The sequence below is a fragment of the Chinchilla lanigera genome, unplaced genomic scaffold (assembly GCF_000276665.1).
Source record: "Chinchilla lanigera isolate Chin_1 unplaced genomic scaffold, ChiLan1.0 scaffold00028, whole genome shotgun sequence".
Taxonomy (NCBI): Eukaryota; Metazoa; Chordata; class Mammalia; order Rodentia; family Chinchillidae; genus Chinchilla; species Chinchilla lanigera.
The window spans coordinates 11,960,975-11,985,974 of record NW_004955429.1 but is presented as its reverse complement, the minus strand read 5'-3'; the positions used below and the strand labels follow the sequence as shown (position 1 = coordinate 11,985,974).

The 25,000-nt window shown below is 37.0% G+C and overlaps 1 protein-coding gene across 1 annotated transcript in view; it reads right to left on the bottom strand.

The window, feature by feature from the left end:
• Itga8 (integrin, alpha 8) overlaps positions 1 to 25,000 on the bottom strand; it is a 187,994-nt gene that overhangs the window by 134,783 nt on the left and 28,211 nt on the right. Inside the window, exons 4-11 of the mRNA XM_005386975.2 lie at positions 23,802 to 23,925; positions 19,747 to 19,808; positions 18,484 to 18,529; positions 15,214 to 15,339; positions 13,764 to 13,808; positions 5,107 to 5,150; positions 3,695 to 3,751; positions 1,141 to 1,193 (exon numbers count right to left, since the gene is read on the bottom strand). Of these exons, the coding sequence (XP_005387032.1) occupies positions 1,141 to 1,193; positions 3,695 to 3,751; positions 5,107 to 5,150; positions 13,764 to 13,808; positions 15,214 to 15,339; positions 18,484 to 18,529; positions 19,747 to 19,808; positions 23,802 to 23,925 (557 nt within the window). The remainder of the gene's footprint in view (positions 1 to 1,140; positions 1,194 to 3,694; positions 3,752 to 5,106; positions 5,151 to 13,763; positions 13,809 to 15,213; positions 15,340 to 18,483; positions 18,530 to 19,746; positions 19,809 to 23,801; positions 23,926 to 25,000) is intronic.

Here is a 25,000-nt window from a genome sequence, read left to right as displayed (position 1 = left end):
CCTAGAAAATGCTGCCTGCCACCGAGGGTGAGAAGCCCTGTGCTTGTGTGCCTGGTTTTTGAGATGGCTGTGTCCACACATATCTGAAAGGCCACCGTGATTTGGCTGTTCTCAGTGTAGAAGGGATCTTGACTGGTGGTCTTCAGATAACTGAAGATTAAGGCAGTTTAATGTTAACTCTCTCCAGTGTAAGACGGACACTCTACTAGACCTTTGAATATGTCCACAGTGCAACTATTTCCCACCACTCTTTCTGCTCTGGTCCAAGTCATGATCTTGCATTCCCTTGCCCATGAATATGCCAGGCACAGCCTACCTAGGAAACCGTAGTCTGAGCCAGTTACATCCTCACCTGGAATCCTCACATGACAGTGTACTGATCGCTCTTGGGGACAGACTCATTCCCGTCCCAGGCAGTTTGTGTGGCACTGTGGACAACTGTTTGCAGTAATTCAGTGACCTCTCCGTACCTGTACCTTGTCACCGAGCCCTTCACCATGTGTTTGATTTAAAATCCCTCTTGATTCTCCCCGTCACCCCTTACAGTTTTTCTTTTTAAATTGTAATTCATAGACTTTACTTCATAGAGCAGTTTTAGATGCAAAGCAAATTTGAGCAGAAAATACAGTGTTCTTACATTAATTCCCTACCATACAAGCCTCTCCAACCTTCATATCCCCTACCAGAGAACAGCACATTATAATCTAGAAACCTACATTTCATACATTATTACTGAGCAAAATCCACAGTTTACATCAAGTTCATGCTTAGGGTTGTGCATTCTGTGGGTCTTAACAAATGCACAATGACAGCATCCTCCAATAGAGCACCCTAAAAAAATCCTCTGGCCTCCACAGATTCATCCTGGGACTACTCACTTCATAAAACTAAAAATAAAATGACATAGTCCTCTTTTAGAGGTGGCAGATGTGGAAAATCTCAGTAAAGACATAAAAACAGGATGACAGAATTCTTTATTAGATGCATCCCCTGTCCTGAGTTAAAAAAAAAAAAGACTTAAAACAAGAGGGCCTCTCTCTTGTTGAGGAAGTACGGAAGGAAGTGTTTCATGAAGGAAAAATACAACATCTTTATGGATGAACTTAATATCCAGTGAGGAAGAAGTTTGTACAAACTTACCCATCATTGTTAACATCTGATACTACGACAGTATATCCAAAGTAAGATGCCATCTGCAAAAGAAAACCATAAGAATGACATATGTTGTGTTCCCAAAGTCCTTTTTATAGTCACCTCTTATTTTGCCGGAAGGATGTATCTCATTATGGTACATTTTTGCATGTAGATTCATTGTCTCTTGGATGTGGTCCGATTTTTCAGGTCATTTAGTCTAAACTTTGGCCCAATGAATAATTTTCTCTGTAATAACCCTGACATCTGCTTGGACATCCTTTGGATACGCTGAACAATCAATCCATTCAATTTGTGGACACAGTTATTTGAATGTTCATTGCTAAACGTGGCCCTTCCACAACTTCTAGTCCTTAATTGCTCCCTGTTCTGCAGTTTTAAATCCCATAGAATAAACCTAATCCCACCTCCATATGAAGTTTCATGAGAATCCTTTCAGATTATGTATCATCTGACCCCTCTTTCTTAGAGATACCACAGGTGATGATCAAGAGCACAAAGAAGTAAGCGGTTTTATCCTCTCCACTTTGCACTGTTTATTAATGAAGCACAAAAAATTTCCGTGGGGGCTGGTTTCACATCCCAGTATGTGTTTGTATTGAGTTTACAGTTAATGAACCCTCCCAAATCTTTTCCATGAGTCTAAGCAGTGTACCATCATATTCCCACATTTTATGAACAACTTAGGAAGAGTTGCTCAAAACTTACATGTCTAATCAACTTCACTGAGGGACATTTTGCCAAATCTTCCACAGAGAATCATGAAGGATATGAAATACTTTGAAACACTTCACAGAATTAAGTGCACTAAAGCCCCAAATTTTGCCAAAAAGATGTCAAAAATATTTAGTGTTATTTATGACCTTAATGATCAGATTTTTGTGGTATGGCTCCCTTGGATGGCTGTACCACACTCAGTACCTAATGTGCCAAGTTTCCCTAGGTTGCAATACCCAGGAAAATACAGAGCGGAGATGAGGTGTGACCTCACACCACATTTGGTCAAAAAGGTGGTGGATTATTTTCCGGCCTGTGACCCATCACAGTAGGACTTCAGCCCACGACAGTGTGTAAAGATTAATATCTAGTCTCTGGGAGGAGGGGCTCAGAACCAATAATTTGTTGAGACTCCATATACCATTGAGACTTGGGAGTGGGTTCCAGCTGCCATGAACAGCTGAGGCACAAATCCATGCCCATGTGCTCTGACATAATTTCACAGTGGCCTGAGTCATCTAAGAAGAACAGGCTTCAAGGGTCCACCACCTTTCAAGGGCAGAGCTCCCAAAACATAGGAAGGTCACAATCCTGTCCCAGCAATCAGTGGCCTTTTACTTTTAAGAAACAGAGTACACCACCCTGTGTCACCCTGGGTCCATGTCCAGCACTGGGAGAGGCTGTGAGGTTCCTAGACACCCAGTACGTGTTCTAGCCTGATCTCCCAGGATCCGTTATTTCCTAAAGCTCTGATGATATACGTGGACAAGAGAGGAGCATTTCTTAACATTTATTTCAGTCATTTGCCTTGAACTTCTTGGTTCTTAGAGACGTTTAATGTATTCATTTAAACAGCAACAAAAACAAAAACAATAACAATAACAACACACACACATACATGTGCATGCACCCTTATGTTCACTGTCAGCAAGAGCATATGTCCTCCGTGTTACTGAGGACCTGCTCCTACCTGGATCACAGAGCTCTTTATCATTCCCAGCTGCTTATCCAACAGGTGCTGTTACCCTGCCCAGGCTGCTACTTGCCATTAATCATGCCTTAGTCACTTCACTGAGACCCTGGTCCATTCTACCTATGGCCTCAACGAACTCTCATTTTTAAATGCAGTGTGGCCAGGGGACCTTGCTAAGTAGGACATGACATTTTTTTCTCCACCGTCTCTAGAATGGGGTTCCCTGGAGGGCCATAGGCCCAACACTTTGCAAGACAGGAGCTCATGCAGACGTCGATACCAGCTTCAGGGCATAGCATGAATTTTGAATGTGACCTTATTGAAAAAAATAACTTGAAATGAGAGGGTTGCTGACTAAGGCTCACGGGAGAAGCCCCTGTCCCCATTTCCAGAGCTTCTACCTCTCTCCTGCTTGTCACAGCCACTGAGGCCTTCCCTGTTTCCCTCACAAATGCCCACCTGGTTCCTGTTTGAAAACTGTCTTGCTAGCTGTTGTTATCTTTGGATTAGATGTTGCCCCTATGCAATCCCATTCTTAGTGTCTTTGCCACCTTCACCACATTATATAAATAGTCTATGTTCTTTATATCACTGAGCATTATCTTGAATTATCACTAGCATTTATTTGTTTGTGAATTAACTGTCCCATTATACCTCATCTATCACACAGCTGTACAAGAGCTGGTATCCTTTGCTCTGAAGCACTGCTACAACCCTAGTGCCTAGAACAGTTTGCAGCACAAAGTAAGTGCTTGTTAACTATTTCTTAAGTGAGTTAATAAGTGATATGTGTATTAAAGTATACTGTGGGCATAGAGTGGCATTAATATTTTCATACTAAAATATCTTTACCTGTTCACCAGTGAAATTCTGAATAAAAGTCATATCTGTAGAGTTAATGATTGAGACCTGAAATCATAGAAATTTGAAAGACGTCATTTGACATAGAACTGGAGAAGTTTTCTTAAAATACAATTTAAATGAGTTAAATTATATGTGAAGAGTAATTCATGGTTAGTTACATGTAACACAAAAATGTAAGCCCCAAAAGATGATAGAAAGCTCATTAAACTTTTTGATATGGTTAAGTCTAGGAAACTTTCAGACAAAACTCACACAAAAGTGCTAAAGAGAAGTTGAATTCAAGAGAATTGAGACCAATTAACCTAATGGTCAGTTAATTTATTTAATCATAATGTTGGTCTAAATATATTTCTGTTCTTATAAGAATTGATAAAAAATGCAAAAATAATGTTTTTAAGTGCTATCCATATAGCAAAAATATTTTTAGTGTTATTCAGCCAAACCCAAATCTATAAACAATCTATGCTTTCTAAATGTCTATGAAAAGGTAAAATTGTTTAACATATATATTTTAATAAAGTCTATACATACTATTTTCCTAATTTCATGGTAACTAGTTATAATGGGCTTGACTAGTATTCATCCCCAGTTCATATCTACGTACAATCTAAAAACTTGAGGTTATTGGGAAACAGGGTCTTTGTTGATGAAATTAGATGAGGATCTCAGGATGAGTTCCTCTTGGGTGGCACTAAACCCAATAGCTGGTGTCCTTATAGAAAGAAAGAGGATACGCACAGAGAGAGAGGGAAGAAGGCTGTGTGGAGATGGAGGTAGAGATTGGAGTGATGTTGCCACAAGCCAAGGGAAACCAGGAGCCACCAGAAGCTGGAAGGGACAAGGAGAATCCTCCTCTAGATGCTTTGGAGAGAGCATGACCCTGTCCACAGTGTGATTTCAGACTTCTGGCCTCCAGAGCTATGAGATAATAAATGTATGTTGTTTTAAGCCGCCTTAGCAAAATAACACATTAGTGAAATAAAAATTTATTTTACCATTCCTACCATATGAGATATAGTAAGAGGTCAACGATAATAAAGGCAACCTGCATAATACTTCTAGAATGTGCATATATACAGGATCACGTGCCTCCATGACTATGGGCTTAGATGGGTCAGCTTGGTTTTGCCTTGAAGTTTTCAATAATTCAAAACTTTTGATAGCTATAAATCTTTCCAAAACAGAAATGCACCCCACATTTTCATTTTGCACTTGGTCCCACAAATCATAGACTTAATCTAGCCTCACTTATCTTCTTTCCTTCTCCATAAGAAAAAGGCCTTGATTATTTGGAGGAATCCATTATTAAAGGAAACTTTAGAAGACTTGAAAGTTACAAGCAAGAAAACATTTCTTTGCATAAACAAGAAAGTATCTTAGAACGGATTCTCAATACTCACATATCCAAAGTTCTGTGCTCCTCTTGGAACTCCAGCAACCAGTTCTGGACATAAAAGTAGATATTGAGAAGGGAAATGACATATGTATCTGAATCTGTACAGCAAACAAGTTCTGGTAAAGACGTTGCCTCTTAAATGAGTAACTATCCTGGTCATGGTTAGAAGTTTGAAGCCAGGGATTTACTTTTTAATTAGTTTACTACCTACAACCTAAAAACTTGTATTTACTTTTTAATTTACTTTTTAATTAGTTTGCTGTTGCTGCTGTTTTGTTTTCTGACAGACAGCAGAAAACAAAAAAACCAAAGTGGTACTTTGAGATTTTCCACTTTTTATATCAGTTTGCTTGCATTTCTGCCTCTAGAAATTAAGCCTGACTTCTTAGTCTGAATGCAATTTGTAAGCTAAACTCCTTACTCTGATGTTGCAGCTGTCACTCAAGGGACATCTTTTGTGCTGACGTAAAAGTACAACTCCAGTCATGCTAACCGGCTAAAACAATTTTGGTTACCAAGCAAAAGCTACATACTATAAACTACAGGAAAATGGCCTTCTGGACTTGCTAGCCTCCTACAACTGCATTAGGGGCAACCTGGTTGCCTAGTATCCCAGGAAGGAAGCATCAGTGGTACAGGAGACAACTCTAGGGGAAAGGGAAACATATTCCAGTGGGCCTGGCCTGGATTTAGATTTAGCAAACAATGGTTCCAATGTTGAGTCTGCCATATTCTTGGATTGAGTTACTGAACCTAATTTTTCTGCAAACCCTATGTAGAAATTGGAATAGCTGACTATCAAAAATCCTTTCTGCTTTAGAGTCTAGGAACTGAAGTTTTTTTGATTCATAAAGGTTTAAAATTTAGTATAATTTAAAAAAAAAAGGGTGTCAAAGAGATTCTTATTCTATACAAATCACCTGCCCATAGGGGCAAGGAGAAAAGAAGCAGGGGAAATACACACACACACACACACACACACACACACACACACACACACACACACACAAGACAGCTGGGGTAATGGTACCACTGATTTCTATTGCTTTGTTGAAAGGAGCAGTTAACGCTTAATTGTTTGATTGATCTTGCATGTCTGTGTTGGGTGATCTGAGCAACTACTTTGAAGATAACAATATGTATTGTAACAACAATTGTTAATTTCCTATCACCTTGTTTGGAAATTCTGTATCATTTTTATGGCTTTTTATTGTTTTCTTTTTGCCTTTGTATTTGTTTTTTTCTCTTTTTAAGATTAAAAAAAAGTCACCTGCCCTCCTACTGCCCCAAAAGACACAGCACAAATTGAATGTTAAATATATCTGCCATAACTATGCTCCAGCAGACTTGGGTGCGGTGGAGTTAAAATTAATAATCATGGAAGAACCCCTTACGATTAGATGTCACATATTTCAGCAGTAAATTCATTCATTTAGCCAATACATACAGAGTCTACCAAAAAATTTACACATACTTCAGCAGTTTACTGTACTAATAAATGTCTAAAAGCTAATGCCCACCTCTTTGAGCTCCTCTTGCAATTGTAGAGGTCAAAAGTAATCATATTATGGCATGATGTTCTAATAAATTTAGTGTTAAAATATTTATACAACTTTTTCCTTTCCTAATATGTGTGTAATTTTTTGGTGGATTCTGTATTTACAGATGACTGGACATAAGATAGAGTAGTGAGCAAAACAAAATTCCTTGCTCTCTTGGGGCTTATATTCTAGTTGAAAGAAGCAGACAATTAAAAAAAGAGTCTATTAAATGGTAAGAAAAGACAAACGTTGTGGAGAAAAATTAAGCCATAAATTGGTATAGGGTGTGTTAATGTTAGAATGGGAAAAGGAATTGCTATGTATTAGGGTAGTCAAGGGAAGATCTAAATGAGAGCAAAACAAGAGAGTGAAGACTGATAAATTTTTTAAAAAAATATAGATTCAATGGGATTTTCTTTTTTTTTTTTTTTTTGTTTTTCTCCGGTACCGGGAACCGAACTCAGGACCTTGCGCTTGCCAGGCAGGTGCTTTTGCCGCTGAGCTAAATCCCCAGCTCCTCAATGGGATTTTCTATGTAGACAATTATGTGTTTTATAACTTGGGGTTGCATTATCTCTTCCTTCCCAATTGTAAGCCATTTACCTAATTTTCTTGTCTTATTAAACTAACTGTGACTTCCAACACGATGTTGAAAGGATGGAAGTAAATATTGTGGATGTCTTGGAGGAGTGTGCTTAGTTCCAGGGAACATGAAGTGTAAATACCCTGAGTTAGGAGTGTGTTTGGATGATGTGAAGGGGTGCAAGAGACCAGGGTGACTTGAGTAGAAGGAGTAGAGGTAAAGGACTAGAAAACGAGGTCCAATTGACCCAATTAATACAGCTTTCTAAGCCACTGTAAACACTTGGGTTCTAGGCTGAAAGCACTAGGAAATCATTGGGAGAAAAACAGTTACCTGATCTGACTTCTATTTTGAGAGGAGCACAGTGACTGCTGGATTTAGATTGTAGGCAAGCAGGGAGACCAGGTAGGAGGCTACTGCAGTCAGGGGTGAGGGTGAGCTTGGGTCAAAGTAGAAGTTATAATGGAAGTAAGAAGTGATGCGATTTTGGTAGGATTTTGAGCATTTAGTGAGCAGACTTTGCTTATGGATTTGGTATGGGGTGTGAGAGAAACAGCATACTCCATAGCTGAGTTCCAACGTTTCTGGCTTGAGAAACTGGGATGTTGGGAATGGCATCCAACTGCATCTAGCAGGTGACAATGGGGTGTGTTTTGGTGGGAAAGTCAGGTGGTTAGGTACTAGCACACAGAGTTTGGGAAAGCTACTCAAACAGAAATTCTGAGTACAGAGTTGGATCCATGAGCCTGGAATCAAGTCTAAGCTAGAGAAAAGAGTAAAAACTAAGGAGATGTAGCTCAGCGGCATAAGTGCTTGCCTGGCAAGGCTGAGGTCATGAATTCGATTCCCAGTACCAAAAAAAGAATAAAAGCTGAATGAGATCACCAAGAGAGAACTCATATGGTAAGGCTGGCCCATAAATTTAGTTCTGGGCATGCCATGGAGGGGAGAGAAATACAAGAATGTTCCTGATAGTCAAGGAAGTTGCCTACACAGGGGTCTTTGGGTTTGCTTGGCAAGAACTGTTTCAGTACAGCGGTAGCCCAGTGCAGCAAGAGGGGGATTCGTGGAAGGGAGGTGATGGTCAGAGACTGCAGCCACAGAAACGAGTGGCACCTCCTTCAAAGCAAAGAATTGCAGGCGGTAGCTGGAGAAGGGAGAGGCGCAAGACTTCTGTTCCTTTCTCTAAGATGGGAGAAATACCAGTATGCTTATGTGTTCGTGGGAATGATGTAGGAGAGAGGAAAACGTGGGTTGGTAACATAGAAAAGGAAGAATTTCTAGAGTCCCATCTCTGACGGGGTCAGACCTGGGGCAGGGTTGATCTACAGTGACAGGAGGGAAGGTGAAGCATGCTCTTGAAGATGAAGATGAGGTTCAGAAAAACCAAACCATCTGGATGCACTCTCCAGTCAGGGAAGCTTTCAGAATGCTAGCACACTGCTTGGTTTTCAATAATTCTTTTATTTTTTATTTTTTAGTTTTTGTTTTTTTTTTTTTGTTCATGACAAACCACAATCAGATATAATGAAGCTGACTGATTTCAGGGTCAGGCTTGTCTGTTAAGATAGATTATGCCGTCAAAAAATTCAGGGCAATCCCATTACTTTTCATGTCCCACAAGCATTTAGAATTTTGCTTTTTAAAAGATCAGCCATCGCACCCAGTAGCTTTGGAGTCTGCAACTTCCTATGACCCCCTCCACGAAGGAGCTATTAAATGTAATGTTGATTAAAGACATTCATAACTGTTTATAAATGATTAGGACAGTTTAATTGTTTGAGGTCTAAGGCAAGTTAGAACTGCCACTCAAGCACACAAATTTTCATTTGGAAGGGAAAATAGGAGAGTCGTGTTAAATCCATTCCAATAATTCATGGTGAGCTTCAGAAGTTTCTTAATATCAACAATATGTTCAGGAAAATTTTAGGTCTTTGACCTGGAAATTCATGACTTGGACATCAAACCCACTGGCAAGAAGCAGAAAGGAGGCTAGCATTATTGAAAGTGTTCCACCTACTAAACAATGAGCTGCGTACTTTATCATATTTCACTCTTTTCACTTCTCAAAAGGAGACATTAATACCCATTTTGACACTCTTGGAAACAGGGGTAATTGTGAGTAGTAGAAGATGAGAAACGACAGCAATGTCCAGTTGCTTTGTTTGGACCAGGCAGGCTCTGATCACTTTGTTGGGGCTTAGCTTACCACATCTGATGTCAGAACAGAAACTCTGGAGCTTTTTATGAATGTGAACACATTTGACACTGAAGAAAATTATAGACTCTCTTGCCAGAAAAACGCAAACACATACAAATGTTGCATGTAATTCCTAGGAGTTCAAGTCCAGTGAAGCCTAGCCAGCCAAGGGTCCTTCCGCCAGAGAATAGTGAGTTAGTTTTCATAGAATACCCACTCCCTCTTGTCTAATTAAGTACATAATGGACAAGGATAGCTTTGGATCTCTAATGGTCTTATAAATGGAATGTAATTTTCTTGTAGTGCTTTCATTTTGTATATCCTCATGTCATTCAAATTTGGGTGTCTTTTCTCAGTATTTTTGAGAGCCAGTGTAAAATCAAGGTTATTTTCAATCATCGTTCTCTAGAATGTGCTGTGGTGCGTCATTGCTAACTTCCTTGAGTAAGAACTGAGTGGTATTTTGGAGTTTCTGAACAAAACCCCTAATGCCTTATTTAAACAAAAATCATTTGGCACAAGGGGCTGGGGATTTAGCTCAGCGGCAAAGTGCCTGCCTGGCAAGCACAAGGTCGTGAGTTCAGTTCCTGGTACCGGAGAAAAACAAAAAACAAAACAAAACAAAACAAAAATCATTTGGCACATTATACAATTTCCTCTGCTAAATTGCTAAGTGAGTGATTATAAGGTTTGACTTTTAAAAATATACTATTTATTTTTGTTCTGATGACCCCTAATCCAATTATTTTTTATGTACTAGGAATTGTTCTAGTTTATGGCTATAAAAATTGAGTTAATTTAGTCATTAAAATGCTATGAGATAGGCAATACAATAATGATCTGTCCCTATTTTAAGAATGAAGAAAGGCAAAAAGATGTTAGATAATTTGCCTAACATCTCAACACTAGTTAGTAGTAAAGTCAGGGTCTAAAACCAATAGGTTTATATCCAAAGTCTTATCCCTTAGCCAATATAATATACTGCCTTTTAAGAGCTTGAAGTAAATGTCATGGAAAGAGAGGTTCGTTAAGAATTAGTTTATATTTAAAAGAAAACTGATTATTATTAACCTCTACCAAACTACAAAGCTTTATGGATTTCTACTTCATGAAACTCATCAATATGAAACTATTAAAAAATCTGCGCTGATTTCTAAGAAGATCACATCACACTTACGCTTAGTTATTTGTGATTAGTTAAAACATTTTATTAGTGACAGTTAATGTTCATAGGAAACAAAATGAAAATGGTAAATACTGATTGATAATTGGCTTAGTCACTACACATTACTAAGTAGAAAAAGCACTACTTATAGCCTTGTGTATGAAAAATGTTTTTCATGCATCATGTCATGCCATCTTCCAAATGATGTTTTGAGTTACATAGGATTAGTATCACTTAAAGATAAACAAATGAGAATCAGAGAGGTTGCCACATCTTAAGACATATTGTCAGTGAGGTCAGAATTTGAACCTGTATAGATCTTGACTCTAAATAACTTTCTTTTGTCAGATTATTCTGTATGAGTCTATTACAAGGAGAATGTGGCCTAATCATTGTGAGGGAAATAAACGAGAACAATACATAGAGTTTTGCCTTCAAGGAGCTCAATGGGAACATAAAAATTCTATATACAACACTCTTCCCTACCCTTATCCTAAGAAAGTCTACAGAGGAAGCAGCCAGAGTGATTTCCTTTCTTTCTTCTCTCCCTTTCACCTTCCTTTCCTTTCTTTTGTTTTTTATAAATTTTATAAAGATTTTATAATTGTTATGCTGTAATTATAATGCAACCCCTAAAGACTTACCGAAGGTTTGATTCCCCCATGCAGCAACTGTTCAGAGGTGGGGCCTAGAGAAGGGATTGTATCATGCAAGCTCTGATCTGTTAACAAGTTCATTAACTGAATGGGATGCTAGGAAGTGAGGCCTGGCTGGAGGAAGTAGGTCCCTGGGCCTGCGAAGCTACATACTTTCTGGAGCTCTTCCCCACTCTCTCTCTCTGCTGCCACACTCTTCTGCCATGATGTTTCTGCTTTGGAGCTGACCATGGACTGCAGCTTCTGAAACTCTGAGCTCAAATAAATCTGTCCTCTTTAAGTGGTGTATGTAAGGTAATTTTTTCCAGCAACTAAAAGTTGACAAATGCAGCAATATAACTGGATTATATTTACATTGTGCTGAACGCCTTTATGGCTTCTCTATGTTTTTCATAAATTCCAGAAGATTTCCCAAGACTATAACATCCAGCATGATCTGGAGCCCATTCTTTTTTCGCTAACTCTATTTTATTTCATGATTGGTACCAAAGTCTGGCCAGTCAAAATGGGTTCCTTGAATGCTCTAGTCTTTCATATATTTTAGCATGCAAAAGTTGGCTCCTTGGTCTGCACCCTATCCCCATTCTTTTTGAGTGTTTTCTCATCACCAAAGCTTCCCTTACTGTATATTTTAAAGTTTATCTTAGCAATTTCCACAATATTTAATCAGATCTTCTGTGTTCCTTCTTCAATGTCTATCAGTTCTAGTAGATTGTAAACCCTGAGATTAAGGGTCATTTGGTCTCCTGTACATGTTCAGCAGTTGCCAACAAAACATAACACTTAGTAGATGTGCAAAACTGTTTGAGAAACTAGATATGGGGGTGCGTGCCTGAGGTTTCAGCATTCTGGGAAGCTGAGGCAGGAGGAGGGCAAGTTAGCTTGTCTTGAACAATTTAGCAGCATAGTAAGACCCTGTGTCAAACTAAACTAAACTCGGCTAAACTAAACTAATATAGTAAAACAAAAAATTTTGAAGGTAAAATATAATGGTAGAGGATATAACTCAATGCCAAGACTCTGGGTTCAATCTCCAGTACTGGAAAACAAAATCTTGAAGAATGATCGGCAGATGTCTTAGAGGAGAGAAAAATGAAATGACATAGAAGTTTACAGGAGGAAGCCAAATAAGGATTTGTGGGGATGGTGACACTTGAAATTAGCTTAAAAATACATAAGTAAAAGCATGTGGCCACTGGTAGATGAGATGATTACAAGATCAGAGGATTAAAATCACAGATGAAATCAAAGCAAATTTCAGAAGACAAATGATGTAGAAAAATGATGTATTCTCCTACATGTAGGAAAACAGGGATTAGCTGCTCTTACAGCTGGACTAGGCATGTCCTAAGAGGAAAGGAAAATAAAGCTGGAAAATTGGATTGGAGTCAGTGGGGAGAGTAATTTTGGATATGTCCAATGTGCGAACTGAGACATTAAGGTAAAAGGAGATATCTTGATTTCTTAAATTCTATCTGGTACTAACAGTGTGGCTGTTGTTTAAATCATTTAATTGCCTGAACTGTGCATTTTTCACTCATACCACGGGATGGCTGCTGTGATTTTGTATTGCTTAACTAGATTTTATAAACTTTGGTATTGATTCTTATGAAATTCTTTGAGACTTAAAACTGCATACCAAATTATATATACATTTCTAAAAATATCCTAGGCAATTTGGGCTTTAATTTATATACATTTTATATAGCAAAGTAATTCACATTCACAGAAGGACTTTTATGTCATCTTACCTTTCCCCAAGTTTTTTTTTTCAGTTTAATTTTTAATTTATTAGAACCCAGTAAATGATGATTTTAAAATCACAGTAGAAATTTTGCTGTGTAAGTAACAGCTACCACATAACCAAGTGATCACTTTTTATGTCAAAGGAACTAAGGCAGGTATTTTATGGTTTTCATTTGTAAAAGTTTTAGAGTATTAAATATGAAGTATTACTAGGAATATTTTTAGATTTATCTTCCCATGATAATCCCCTAAGGAAGTATATTGCTTCCCTTTTAACTCCATTAAAAAATTTTGTGAACTGCTAATACTTATTCACTGTAGGCCCATCCTGATAATGAAGGCATAAATTACTTACTTTGATATGGCAGAAAAAAATTGTAGTCAATTACTGCATCTCTTTCTGGTCATTAAATAACTTCAAAATGAAGTCAAAAACATTTTGCACCTCAACAAGTGAACAATCTATTTGTACAGATTTTAATTATGACTGGAACTGGGGGGTGGGAAGCAGGGGGATTTCAGGTTTGTTTTGTGGTGCTGGGGACCAACTAGGCAATTGCTCTATCACTCAGTGATACTTTCAGCCCAATATTTCATATTTATAGCAAGTTAACAGTAGCTCTTCTGAAAAACAAGGTTAACAACCTTAAGTTTCTTTCACAATTAATACCTTTTATTTTGGGGGCATGGGATGAGATGTAAAAATGCTTTCATCAGAAAATCCTCAAGCTTTTAAAATGACTTAAATTGGATGATTTCTCTCATCTCACCTTGCTGAGAATCTCCAGTAAATTCCCCAGCAGCAACTGAGTATCCTGTTTTAAAGAAAACAGACAAACCAATCACATTTGATGACTCAACAGATAAGTTACATCTTGAAAAAATGAAAGTATTACCATGATACTGCTTCAATCACTACAAACATTATAAAAATTCAGGTTTCTATAAAAGTAAAAATTAACCACACTAATATGAACGCTTCGTACTAAATCCCAGATGTACACTGGATCTGCCACTGTGATCTTAAAAAGGAAAATAGGAAAACAAAGAAACAAAACAAAAACTATATTCGGAGGTGAATTTTCAAAGATAAACACTTCATAATCCACCTTGAAATGTAAAGCAGCCCTTGTATTTTAAGAGCTGCAGATTCAGGTCATCAAACATGATATTCTGACAGGCAGCTTTTATGCTTGGGTTTTGCTACTTCTGATCATCAACAAGCTATGCTTCTTAATTCCTTTAATGGTAGTATTCCATAAATTTCACTTATCTCTAAAGTCAGATGCTAGCTACACTGACCAAAAATAAGTGTCATTTTTTCCTTTTCAAATTTAACAAGCTGTCAAAATACCAGTAAGATTCTGAAAGTGGGATATATTGGTGATGAAATACCATTGTATTTTGGTGTGCACATAATAAAAATTGAGAATGTTATAGCATGCTATGGATTACATCTAGATGTCTCGCCCTGCCCTCATGCCCTCATAGGTGAGGCTTTTGGGAGTGACTAGATCATGGGTGTGTGATACTGAATTACTCCTCCGATTGATTTTGCATAGTTCTGAGTGTGGATGATGGCTTTACTCAAGAAGACCCACCCCTGGTGTGGGCAACACCAACCAATAGGGTTGCAGCCTGGATGGATAAAAAAAGGAGAAGAAGAAAGGCTTGGTGCTTCCTGTCTGCTATGCCATGAGCTCTTTCTCCTTTGCCACACCCCTCTGCCTTACCACTCTGGTGTGGAGCCAGTTGACTATGGACTGAGACCTCTACAAACTGTGAGATAAAATAAATTTTTCCTTCTTTAAGTTGTGAGTGTTAGGTATTTGGTCCCAGCACTGAGAAAGCAGGTGAAAGATGTAGGATGTGGAAAGTCTCTTGTTGCTGTTCTAGAAATGGGTTAGGACTCCTATCATGTCGCTCCTGTGGCACTGATCAACCTCTCAAATACATAGCATCTACTACCAGCAAAATAATTACTGTGCAAAAGAATGTTGGAGAGCCTACAAAAGAGCTGCTAGAGAAATATAGCACTCAGCCTACGTAGATTATATACATGATGGGTGAAAGCATAGTTAAATTTATAAAGAAAAGCTGAGTCTAAACTAGAAATAAAACTTTCAAAAGATGCCGGACAAGTCATGAATCAAACTTGCAGCTACATTTAATCTGTTTGTCTTTTAAGAAACCATAAATATCTTCAGCAATGGATCTTACCAAGGTAGCTATCATCATAGGAAGCTGGAGCCACTTCTGTCTGCTTTTCTCCAGCCAGTTTCCTTAGAATATCCTTAAATGAATAATTTGCAATGACATCTGCAATACTGGCCGTGATCACCTGACCTGTGTTTAAACAAATTAATACATAAGTTTAATGAATGCAAGAGGCAGGTCCTCCCTCTGCAGACCCAGAAACAGTCTCTAAAAGCTGTCCTGTTATTTCTTGTGTTTTGATATAAATTTTCCTGTTTACTACTAGATCTGCGAGGTAGAGCTGGTTGCCACTGGGTGGGGCTTCCCATTTTGACAGAATGTTGTCAAAAATACTGATAAGCTACAGCAGTTTGTCTTCCTGCTTTTTTCAGTATACATACTCCTTTCACTTTTAAATATTAAAAGTATCAAAGAGATACTTGCAGCTGAAATTTATTTGGTTAAATTTTTATTCTAGAATGTCCTAGAAGGAAATTTAGAGATCATTCAGCCAAATACAGCTTTCGTTATAGGTGGCACAAGATGCTTCAGTATATCCTTTAAGGTTTTGTTGGTAGGATATTTGGCATTACACCAAGATCTCCTTTGGCATAAAACTTTCTGTATTCTTATGAAGTATAGATATAGTATTAAATCTAAATCACACTCAATGAAGAAATTGTAAATATATCAGAAAGATACAGAAAGGATTTATGCAATATTTAAGACTTTTCATGCTAGTATTTACTAATGCTTATATATACATATATATAATAAATTTATAACAGTAGGAAGTAGCCAGATCCAATGAGAACCAGAATTTTAGCAAAAAAGGAACCAATGGGCAATTCGGCTAATCTCTCCCAAATAGTCACACACAGATGTCATGAAATATGACTGTATTGGGGTACACGATTGTCTACAATATCCCTAACAATTTTCCACCAAAATTCCTATCTATCCCCATATTTATTATGGAAATCTAAGGCAAAAGTGAGATTTCATGCTCTTTGGGAGAAAACTGGAGAAATATTTTCAAAAGACTAATATTTATTCTTAATTTTGAAGCCAAATTATGCTTTCAAAATTCACACATAATTCCCATTGTCTTTTTGTTTGAAGTCCAGAACAGAATAAAGTTGTCAAATCATGTAATAACTATTGTCAAGTAATTGGAACTGAAATGACTGTTTTAATATTAAGAAAATTGTGTTTACACACAAAATTCATGAGAATGTGAGTAGAATTTGCCAATTTTTTAAGGCTAAAGCTCAACAGTCCCTTCCCTTTCTCCCATATATACACTGCTTTTGTTTGTTTCCTTTAGCTTGGTCTATAATCTTTATAATCTTAAACCTGTATAAAATTTTAAATTATATATCTCAGACAAGTGCTTCTACATACCCTTGCCATTCCTTATTTCAAATCATTTGTATCAGACATTTTTCCAACTTAAATAAAGGAATGGCTTATGTAAAATTAACCAAGTGAATTAGAGAAAATCTAAAACAAGCATGATTTTATATCCATCTGTTGATGATATAATATCTGATATAATATCCCTGTTGGATATTATATTTTGTTTGCAAAACAATTCCTGAAGATCAAAATGATATTTGATGTTCTTAATCATCTATTCATGAATTAAGCTTAATAGTAATTACAAATAAATGTTTATTGTAAATGTATCTCCCTGGATCTTTCCTGATTTTAAATATGTTCAGGTCTTTCATTTAAAAAAATGTCTTCCCTCAAATATTCATCTGTCTCGTATTCTACCCTATTTTTATCCTAACTTTACAGACAAGATTCAGTCTGGAGTCTCTGTATTCTTGTTAAACATCTCATTCATCTCATGACTTCAGCTACTGCCCATATGAAAGTGATACAAATTTATGTGATAGCTTCCTGGAGATTAAGCCTATATTCCTAAATACTCATGTGAAAACTCTTGGATAGCACATTTCCATACTCTGCAAAGCCAAAACCAAACTCATTATCATCTCCATCTTCGTTCAAGCCTATTCTCTTCTAGCATTTTCCATGTCAGTGGGTGGTACAGGGGAAGAATTCAGAAACATATCTTTGACATTTTCCTGTTCCTTACCACTGTACAGCCAATCCATCACTTAAGCTGTTTATTTTGCCTCCAAAGTATCTCACAAATTTCTCCTGCTTTTTTCAAATCTACACCATCACCACTCTAAGAAAGCAAACTTGTTTACCTAAAACTTACAGCTAGTTGAACTTACAGTTCAACTACTGTAACTTGTTGATATTCTGCTTTGGACAACTTTCAATCCTCTTTCCATACTGTAGCCAAAGTAATCTTTTCAAAACATGAACTTGGTTATAGCATCCTGTGCTCAAGATTCTCCAATGGTTTCCCATTATTCTTAGAACAAATACCACCTTCCTCCTCTAGCTAAACCCATCTACTGAAACTCTAAATCTACCAGTGGTTTCCAGTTGTTTAGAGGACAAAGACACTGTTCACCTTGGCCTGCAAGCCCTTCATGCTGGAGGGTGGAGCCCCTCCATATCACTCCAGCACTCTCCCCTTTCTTTCTTTATTCTGGTCACCTTGACTTTCCTCCAATATTCCCTGCACTGCCATTCTTCATGGCACACAACATTTAAACATTGCCTCCTCTCTTTGCCTACGAGACTCTACTCAAGATCCAGATGACAGTTCAGTTGGTTATTCCAGAATTAGCTGATCTTTGGGATGCTGCTGGCCTAGGCAGCACCTTTAGAAGAACCAGAAGTCATCCCTCCTGGGTACATGCTGTCCTGCACTTGACCCTTGGCTTGCTAAGCAGAGCACAAGTTGTATTCCAGCTCCCTGCCACTGATGGTTGAAGAACAAAGTCACCCGTGTGTGGTCATATGAAGGCCTCCTGTGTTCTCAGGGGCCCATCACGGCACACCTTACATGGTGTGTATTACAGTTGGAGCTTCAGAGGTACTCTTGTGGCTATTTGATTTATGTCTAGATCTTTCCCTAGATATTAGTCTACATTAAAACCATGTGTGCATACACTCATTATCCCTGTATCTCACACAAAGCCTGGCAAAGCCCCAGTAAATGCTTGGTGGATAAATGAACTGTTCAGTGGCAAGGATATTTTAAAATATCAGATATATGACAAAGTAAAAATTGAAACAATGTTGTACTCAAGAAACTATGAACAGGACTATAATATTAATACAGTAAAACAATATTCAGTGTTATTTTTGCTTCATTTCCTTGTTAATAACAACATGCTTTTCTTTTCTGCTAACAGAACATACCTTGCCAGTAAAAACTTCCAGGTCCTCCTACTATAAGGTCTCCATTCTACAAAACAGAAAAAATGGAAACAAAAAGAAAAAAACAGAACAGAAACAATTGGAAAAAAAACACTGAAATTTTGAAAGGGTGACAAATTATTGCTAATAAGTCTGGATCTAGCAATTTGTTATGCATGAAAAAGCAATGTTTCAGAGAAGTCCTTATATCAGGGACCTGCAAGTCATTTTCTTTCCTGTTCTTTGCTTTCAATTATTTAGTGTGTTATCACATTAAATGATTTTAATTTAATGCAATTAGATAAATTGAAACCTCTCCCTTGAGAATATATAATGTTATACATATATCAATTTTTGGAACTGTCTGTAATAAGCAAAATATCCCCATGTTTAATGTTGTACAATTGGCAGACATAGTCTTTTGAAATGCCATGCTGATAAAAAGTGAATTCTATTCCAGTGTTTTTCAAGGTCAGTCTTTCTTTCTTCCATAAATCTGCAAATCCACTGCTTTCTCAGAAAAGAAAACAAAAACTGCATGCTAGCAAACATAAGCATTTTCTCATCTACTAACAGACCTACTTCCCTACCCTAGTTCTATAACTTTCAGTGGGATAAAACTAAAACAATACAAAAAAAGCAATGATAAATACAATAAATAGAAGTGAAACAGAACATATATTGAAATGTTTCTACACTATTTTTAAGACCATTGAATTTCTGTACTAGACAGCTGTTTATAATTTGGTAAGATGCTGGGGATTTAGCTCAGCAGCAAAGCACCTGCCTGGCAAGTGCAAGGTCATGAGTTCGATTCCTGGTACCAGAAAATAATAATAATAATAATAATAATAATAATAATAATAATTTGGTAAGAGGATATGTGACTTTTAATATGAGTATTAACATCAAATCAGGCAATTTCAGGTAAGAGATAAAACAATTTATAGCCTCTTGTGACTTTTTAGAAACATATTTTTTGACTTTTTGAGATTTTCATTTAAAAATAATTGCTACAAGGGTTATGACTGAATTTCATCATATGTGTTTCTACATAGGTTGTCACATACACACATTTCTTAACAGAACTAAAGAGTAAACAAAAAACTCTAAAAAGTGGCTCCATATGGCTAGTTATGTGCATAAAGATTACTTGTGCAGGGGTATGGGAATAAAAAAACAACAACAATAAATATATTAAATATTAGAGACACAACAACAATAAAAATATTAAATATTAGAAGCTGTAAGACAGAAACAACTTACCTTATAAAAGTCCAGACTAAATCCTGCTTGGCAGTAACCTTGACCTTCAGGATCAGGATTGCCTAGAATGATCAAATTATATAAATGATATAATGTCATCATTTTAAAGATCTATGTTAATAACCAATTCAAGATATTTTGTTCTTTATAGACATCTAAATTTTCCCAATTAAAATATGTACATTATATTTATTTTTACAAATCCATTCTAAGTAATTTACTAAATATATTTCCATATATTTCCTTACCCCGAATAATACTGTGATTCTGCAGTAAAATCTACAGGAATTACGTTTGGGGGGTTGTTATGTTAGGTTTATTGAACACATTAAGTACTAGCTATACTATATTTAGGGAATACAGTATATAGGGGATCAAAAATGTGTATTGAGTTTTACAACTCATGTTCATTTGAAGAAATAAAATCTTCATATAGACTGTGTTCCAAGCTGTCTATGGGATAGTAATGTCTGTCCTTTGCTCATCTTGATATGTCTGCTCTTCCTAGCAGGTACGACTTGAGAAAGATGTGTGCATGTCTTCCACTGGGGGCACCAACAAGGATTTCCATCTGTATGCTTATTAATAAAATGATTCTATTATGATAAGTTAGGGTAAACTGGGAGATTTCTTGTCATAATGACTCTTATAAGGATATTTCAATGATCATGTTCACGAAAGAAAACACTCTAGTAATGGTTTCTTTTGTATTCTGTGCACTGTAATTTACAAACGGAATGTTCAATAAGATCTCATGGTAAAGTTTAGGCAGACTGACATAGGACTCCAAGGATATTGTTATTAAAACCATTAAGACCTTAGGATCTGGAATTTGTTAATTGTAAATTGTAATTTAAAAGAGATTCCACAGCTTCTAAATGCTGAAATTATAGCCAAAATGGAGTCAAGGAGCAGGAATCTCCATTGTTGTACAGTTAGATATGAACAAGATAAGAAGTGTTTCAGTCTTATAAAGGCTATTTCTCAATGAAAAGTAAAATGAGAGCATGGGAAAAGAAATAAGGAAATACACATCATCACAGGAAACATTTATAGGCTTGGGCAGGGCTTGTTTTGTGGTGCTGGGGCCCAAACCCCCAGGGTCCTACACATGCTAGACAACTGCTCTATCACTGAGCTAGACCTCGGCCCATGGAAGCTTTTTATTTCCATGAAAGCTTGTTTGCAATGCTGCTGATCCTTTCAGCTCTCCTAGAACGTGTTCTGTGTTCTTCTCCTTAGTCAGTACTTAGCTAATTCGAGCATGGTCCCCAACAGTTCTTTACATATGTTCCTTTTATTCTTCAAAATAACCTTTCTACCTCAAATAGTATATGTCAACAAAATTTGTTCCTTCTTTTACAACAGTGTGTTGTGGTTTATGGTTATAAATTTTATAGAACTCTTTCAAAGCTCCACTGTATAACCTCAAATGTCTGGGTAGTAGTTCTCTAGACATTTATGCTTGTAAATATTTGCACCTGGAGATATATGTACACACATGATATATTATTATGTGAATCTATATATATTGAGCAGTTTAAGCAATGTATTTTAAATGCACAAATAATTTTAAATCCTTTTTTAAAATTAACTTTTTATTTTTAATAATGCAAATTATTCAAAGGGGGAAAACATGACAATTCTTTGAAACTATTTTGCTTAAAGTGAGAAAATATTTTTTTTAATTCATTGACAAAGTAACTAACTTCAACTGTTTATTTCTGAGTGGCAATTACAATAGAGTATGAGGTTCTTTTCTCTGAAAGCCACTTCATTGTTTTTGGCTGAATTATTATTTATGACAGCTGAAGGAATCTTTGTTCCTGGAACTTCAAACATTTTTGAACTGTATGATTATTTCTCAGGGTGGACTCAGGAATCCAGGAACACATGCTAATTGTTCACCGCTATTTGTTGGCTTCCAAAGGAAAACTGAATGGTGTGTGTGAACTGTCCTCACCTGAATTATGAATGATTCTAAGAGCTGAATGGATGTCGTTAATATGAATGAGGTCAACTCTCAGATTGCTCACTGTATCCGTTCAGTTCATTGGGTATGTGGCATAGAATTAACATAAATTCTCTTTTGAAAATAATATTGCTGATGTTCCTGTTCTGTGATATTGACCATATGCTCATGAACAAGCCAGCTTTGTGTTAATGAACTGTGAACTTCTTAGCCATGACAGGAAGTCTGCTCCTTGGATGATGTGAAGAGGAAGTATGTACAGGAATAGGGATCTCATGAGGAAACAGCCAAACCCCTCTCAGCAATTTATTCAGCTATTCCTAAATTCAAGCTGAGCACCATTTTAGTTTGGGGCACTATTCTTCTATGTAGGAAAATAAACAGTAAATCCATTGACGCTGTAATATGCCCATGGAGCTGCAGTTGTTAGTGTACTTTAACTTAGTATATTTTAAAATAATGGCTCAAAGTCACACTGAAACTTGTACCTCACAAGTCTAGATTCTATAGGGCTGTATTTTGATCTGAGATGTCAAGTCACACAAGCAGTCAGGCCAAAAGGCAGAGCTCGAAGCAGTGACAAGTTTCACTAATGACCATCCTCTCTGTCAGTTAGAAGAACACAGTGTGTCACCAGGGGAAGGGTGGGCTCATCTTTTTTAGTTACAGTAGTTGGCTGTTATGGGGAAGCTTCTTTAGTCAATCATGAAAAATACAATGAAAATTGGTGCAAATGTTAAGGAAACAAATTAACCACTGAATCTTTTTGGTGTGATAATACCAACCTTTTACCAAACCCAAAAGTCCAGCACCCTGAGTGCAGCATGACCCAAACTCTGCCTTTTCTTGGGCGCTGCCTGTGCCTGGGAAATGCCTTCTTCCCCACCATTAATCATCATGTGCTCCGCATTTCCCTTACTATCATCCTGGCAAAGGCCTCTTCCTCTCTCGTTCCCCCAGCTCAGGTCACTCCTTTCTCTCTTCTCTTGCTATGTTTTCTTCTTTGTAGCCTTTTCATCACCTGACATCATCTTATGAACTTATTTATCTATGCATTTGTTGCCTGTCTCTCCTACTAGAATGTTGGTTCACTAAACCCATGGCCCTGAATGTAGAACAGGCAGTGGGATTGTGTTTGGTAGACACGTGTTGATGAAAAAGTAATGGAGCCTCATTATCTACGAAGCACCCTCATTTTAAAGCTGTTTAAGATAAAGTCCTTTTTTCACAGACTGTCCATTCAGCTAACATTCGGAAGACCATCATCTTGTCCCTGCCAAAATTTCACCAAAAGCCATCAGAGTTAAAAAGTTCCATTCTCAGTTCTTTGGAGTTCTGAATCTTTTTAACCTTCTCTTGTCACTGAACGAAATCTTTATCTTCAATATTTTGGTTCTGGTATTTACTCATTATCTTGCTTAAATTAGTTCTGAATCATGAAAATATTTACCACAAATGGGGCTTGCTCTTTAGACATGGCCCAGACGGAAGAGGTGGGTCACTGGGGTTGTGGTCTGGAAGATCACACACTATCTGCCTTTCCTGCTCCTGCCTTGACTACTTTTGTTTTTAGGATGCCATATGAGCAACTCTCCTCTATTTGCCCCTCTGTCATGCTGCCCAGCCTTGGAGCCAACCAGCTTGAAAGCTCTACAAACTACAACCAACTTTGAAAGCTCTACAAACTGTGAGTCACAGTAAACCTTTCCTCCTTTAAACTGTGGGTGTTAGGTGTTGCGTCTCAGCAGTGAGAAAATAAGACAGTAACTAACACCATCCCTGTAATAACGGAGCCAAGAGGGCATCCAGCATTCTTCAGAACACAGAGAGTACATTTTTAACAGCCACTGACAGTTTAAAGCCTAAAATAAGGAACCTACCAATTCCACTGAACAATATCTAAAAACTGAATTCTCAAAAATGTGGAAGAAGATCACAAGAATTCCGAGTCTTGGCCCTCCTATCACAGCAGGACATCCTGTACGGCTGTCCATATCCTTTACCCTCATCTCACTTCTGCCCAAGGCTATAATTTGTTGATGATATTTTGCGCTTTCAGTTTCAAGGAATAAAAATAACTTACTGTTCCGACAAGGGGAGTACTCAGCATAGGCACTGAAATTCTGAATTGCTACGTAGCAGGTGCCCACTGGATCCTTTTCCGGTGACGGTTTAAGAGTTCTCCAGTGATATAAAGGAGCACAGGCCTGTAAAACAGCAAACACACTGACCATATTTTTATCTAGACTTCTCATACAATAGTTTGATTTGGATTATTGACTAGTGCACCTAAACTTATGACAAATGGTGTCAAATTAAGAGGTGAATTAATTGTTCCGCAGCATGCTAATGAGCACCTTGATAGAGTTAATTAAACTACCCCAAATATTTTACAGTATTAACACACTGTACAACTGGCAAAAACTAACCATATGCAAAGGAATGAGTTCTCTTGCCATAGAATCATAAATTAAAAGTCACCTGGCAAAAGGAAATTACTCCCTTAAAGCAAAGGATTCATCTTTTCTTTTCATGCCTTTTTATTAAAAAAAATTGGGCAAAGATAAAGGCAAATAAATGATCACTCAAACAATGAATAAATCACTGCAATGTGTTAAAATAAGAACTGGTTTCTTTCTTGGTCTTGTGCTTTTTAAAAACCTTTAAAAAGCAAATCAAATTCAGACAAGTTTATAAAGCTCTGTTTTGTGGATTCCCCTACTTTATTGGTGAAGTCACATCTTATGAATTTTTAAATAATGACTTTTTTAGATATGTTACTCCACTGTCACAGTGCTTTGGGCTTTATTTTAATTTAACAATTTTTATTCATGGTAAAACTGAAGGTAAGAGACAGCACCTAGTGCCTATTTTGGTACTAGAAAGTCATTCAAAGAGTGCATGTTAATGACCTACAAGCATTTCTTCTTTTTTTTTTTTAAAGAAAAGGAAAAAACTAAAAACAATGGTATAAAATTGCAAAACAAGATTGTAGGAAAGCAACAATGCTTAGTATGTTGAGTGTTGTTTTCTTGAAAGTAGTTGTGCATATTGCAAGATATAGGCATGAAAAAATTGGTCAACCAACATAGGCATAAACTTTTCTTATTTCATTTGAGCTAATAGCAACTCATAGTATAACTATCTTAACTATCTTCACTGAGTACAAACTAACTCAACATTCTGACTGCTTCTTAAGGAGAAATTTATTGTGATAACCTCTAAAGACTGCAGACAACCTTTTTTAAGGGAGATGAGTTAGCCAAATCGCTCCATAAATGT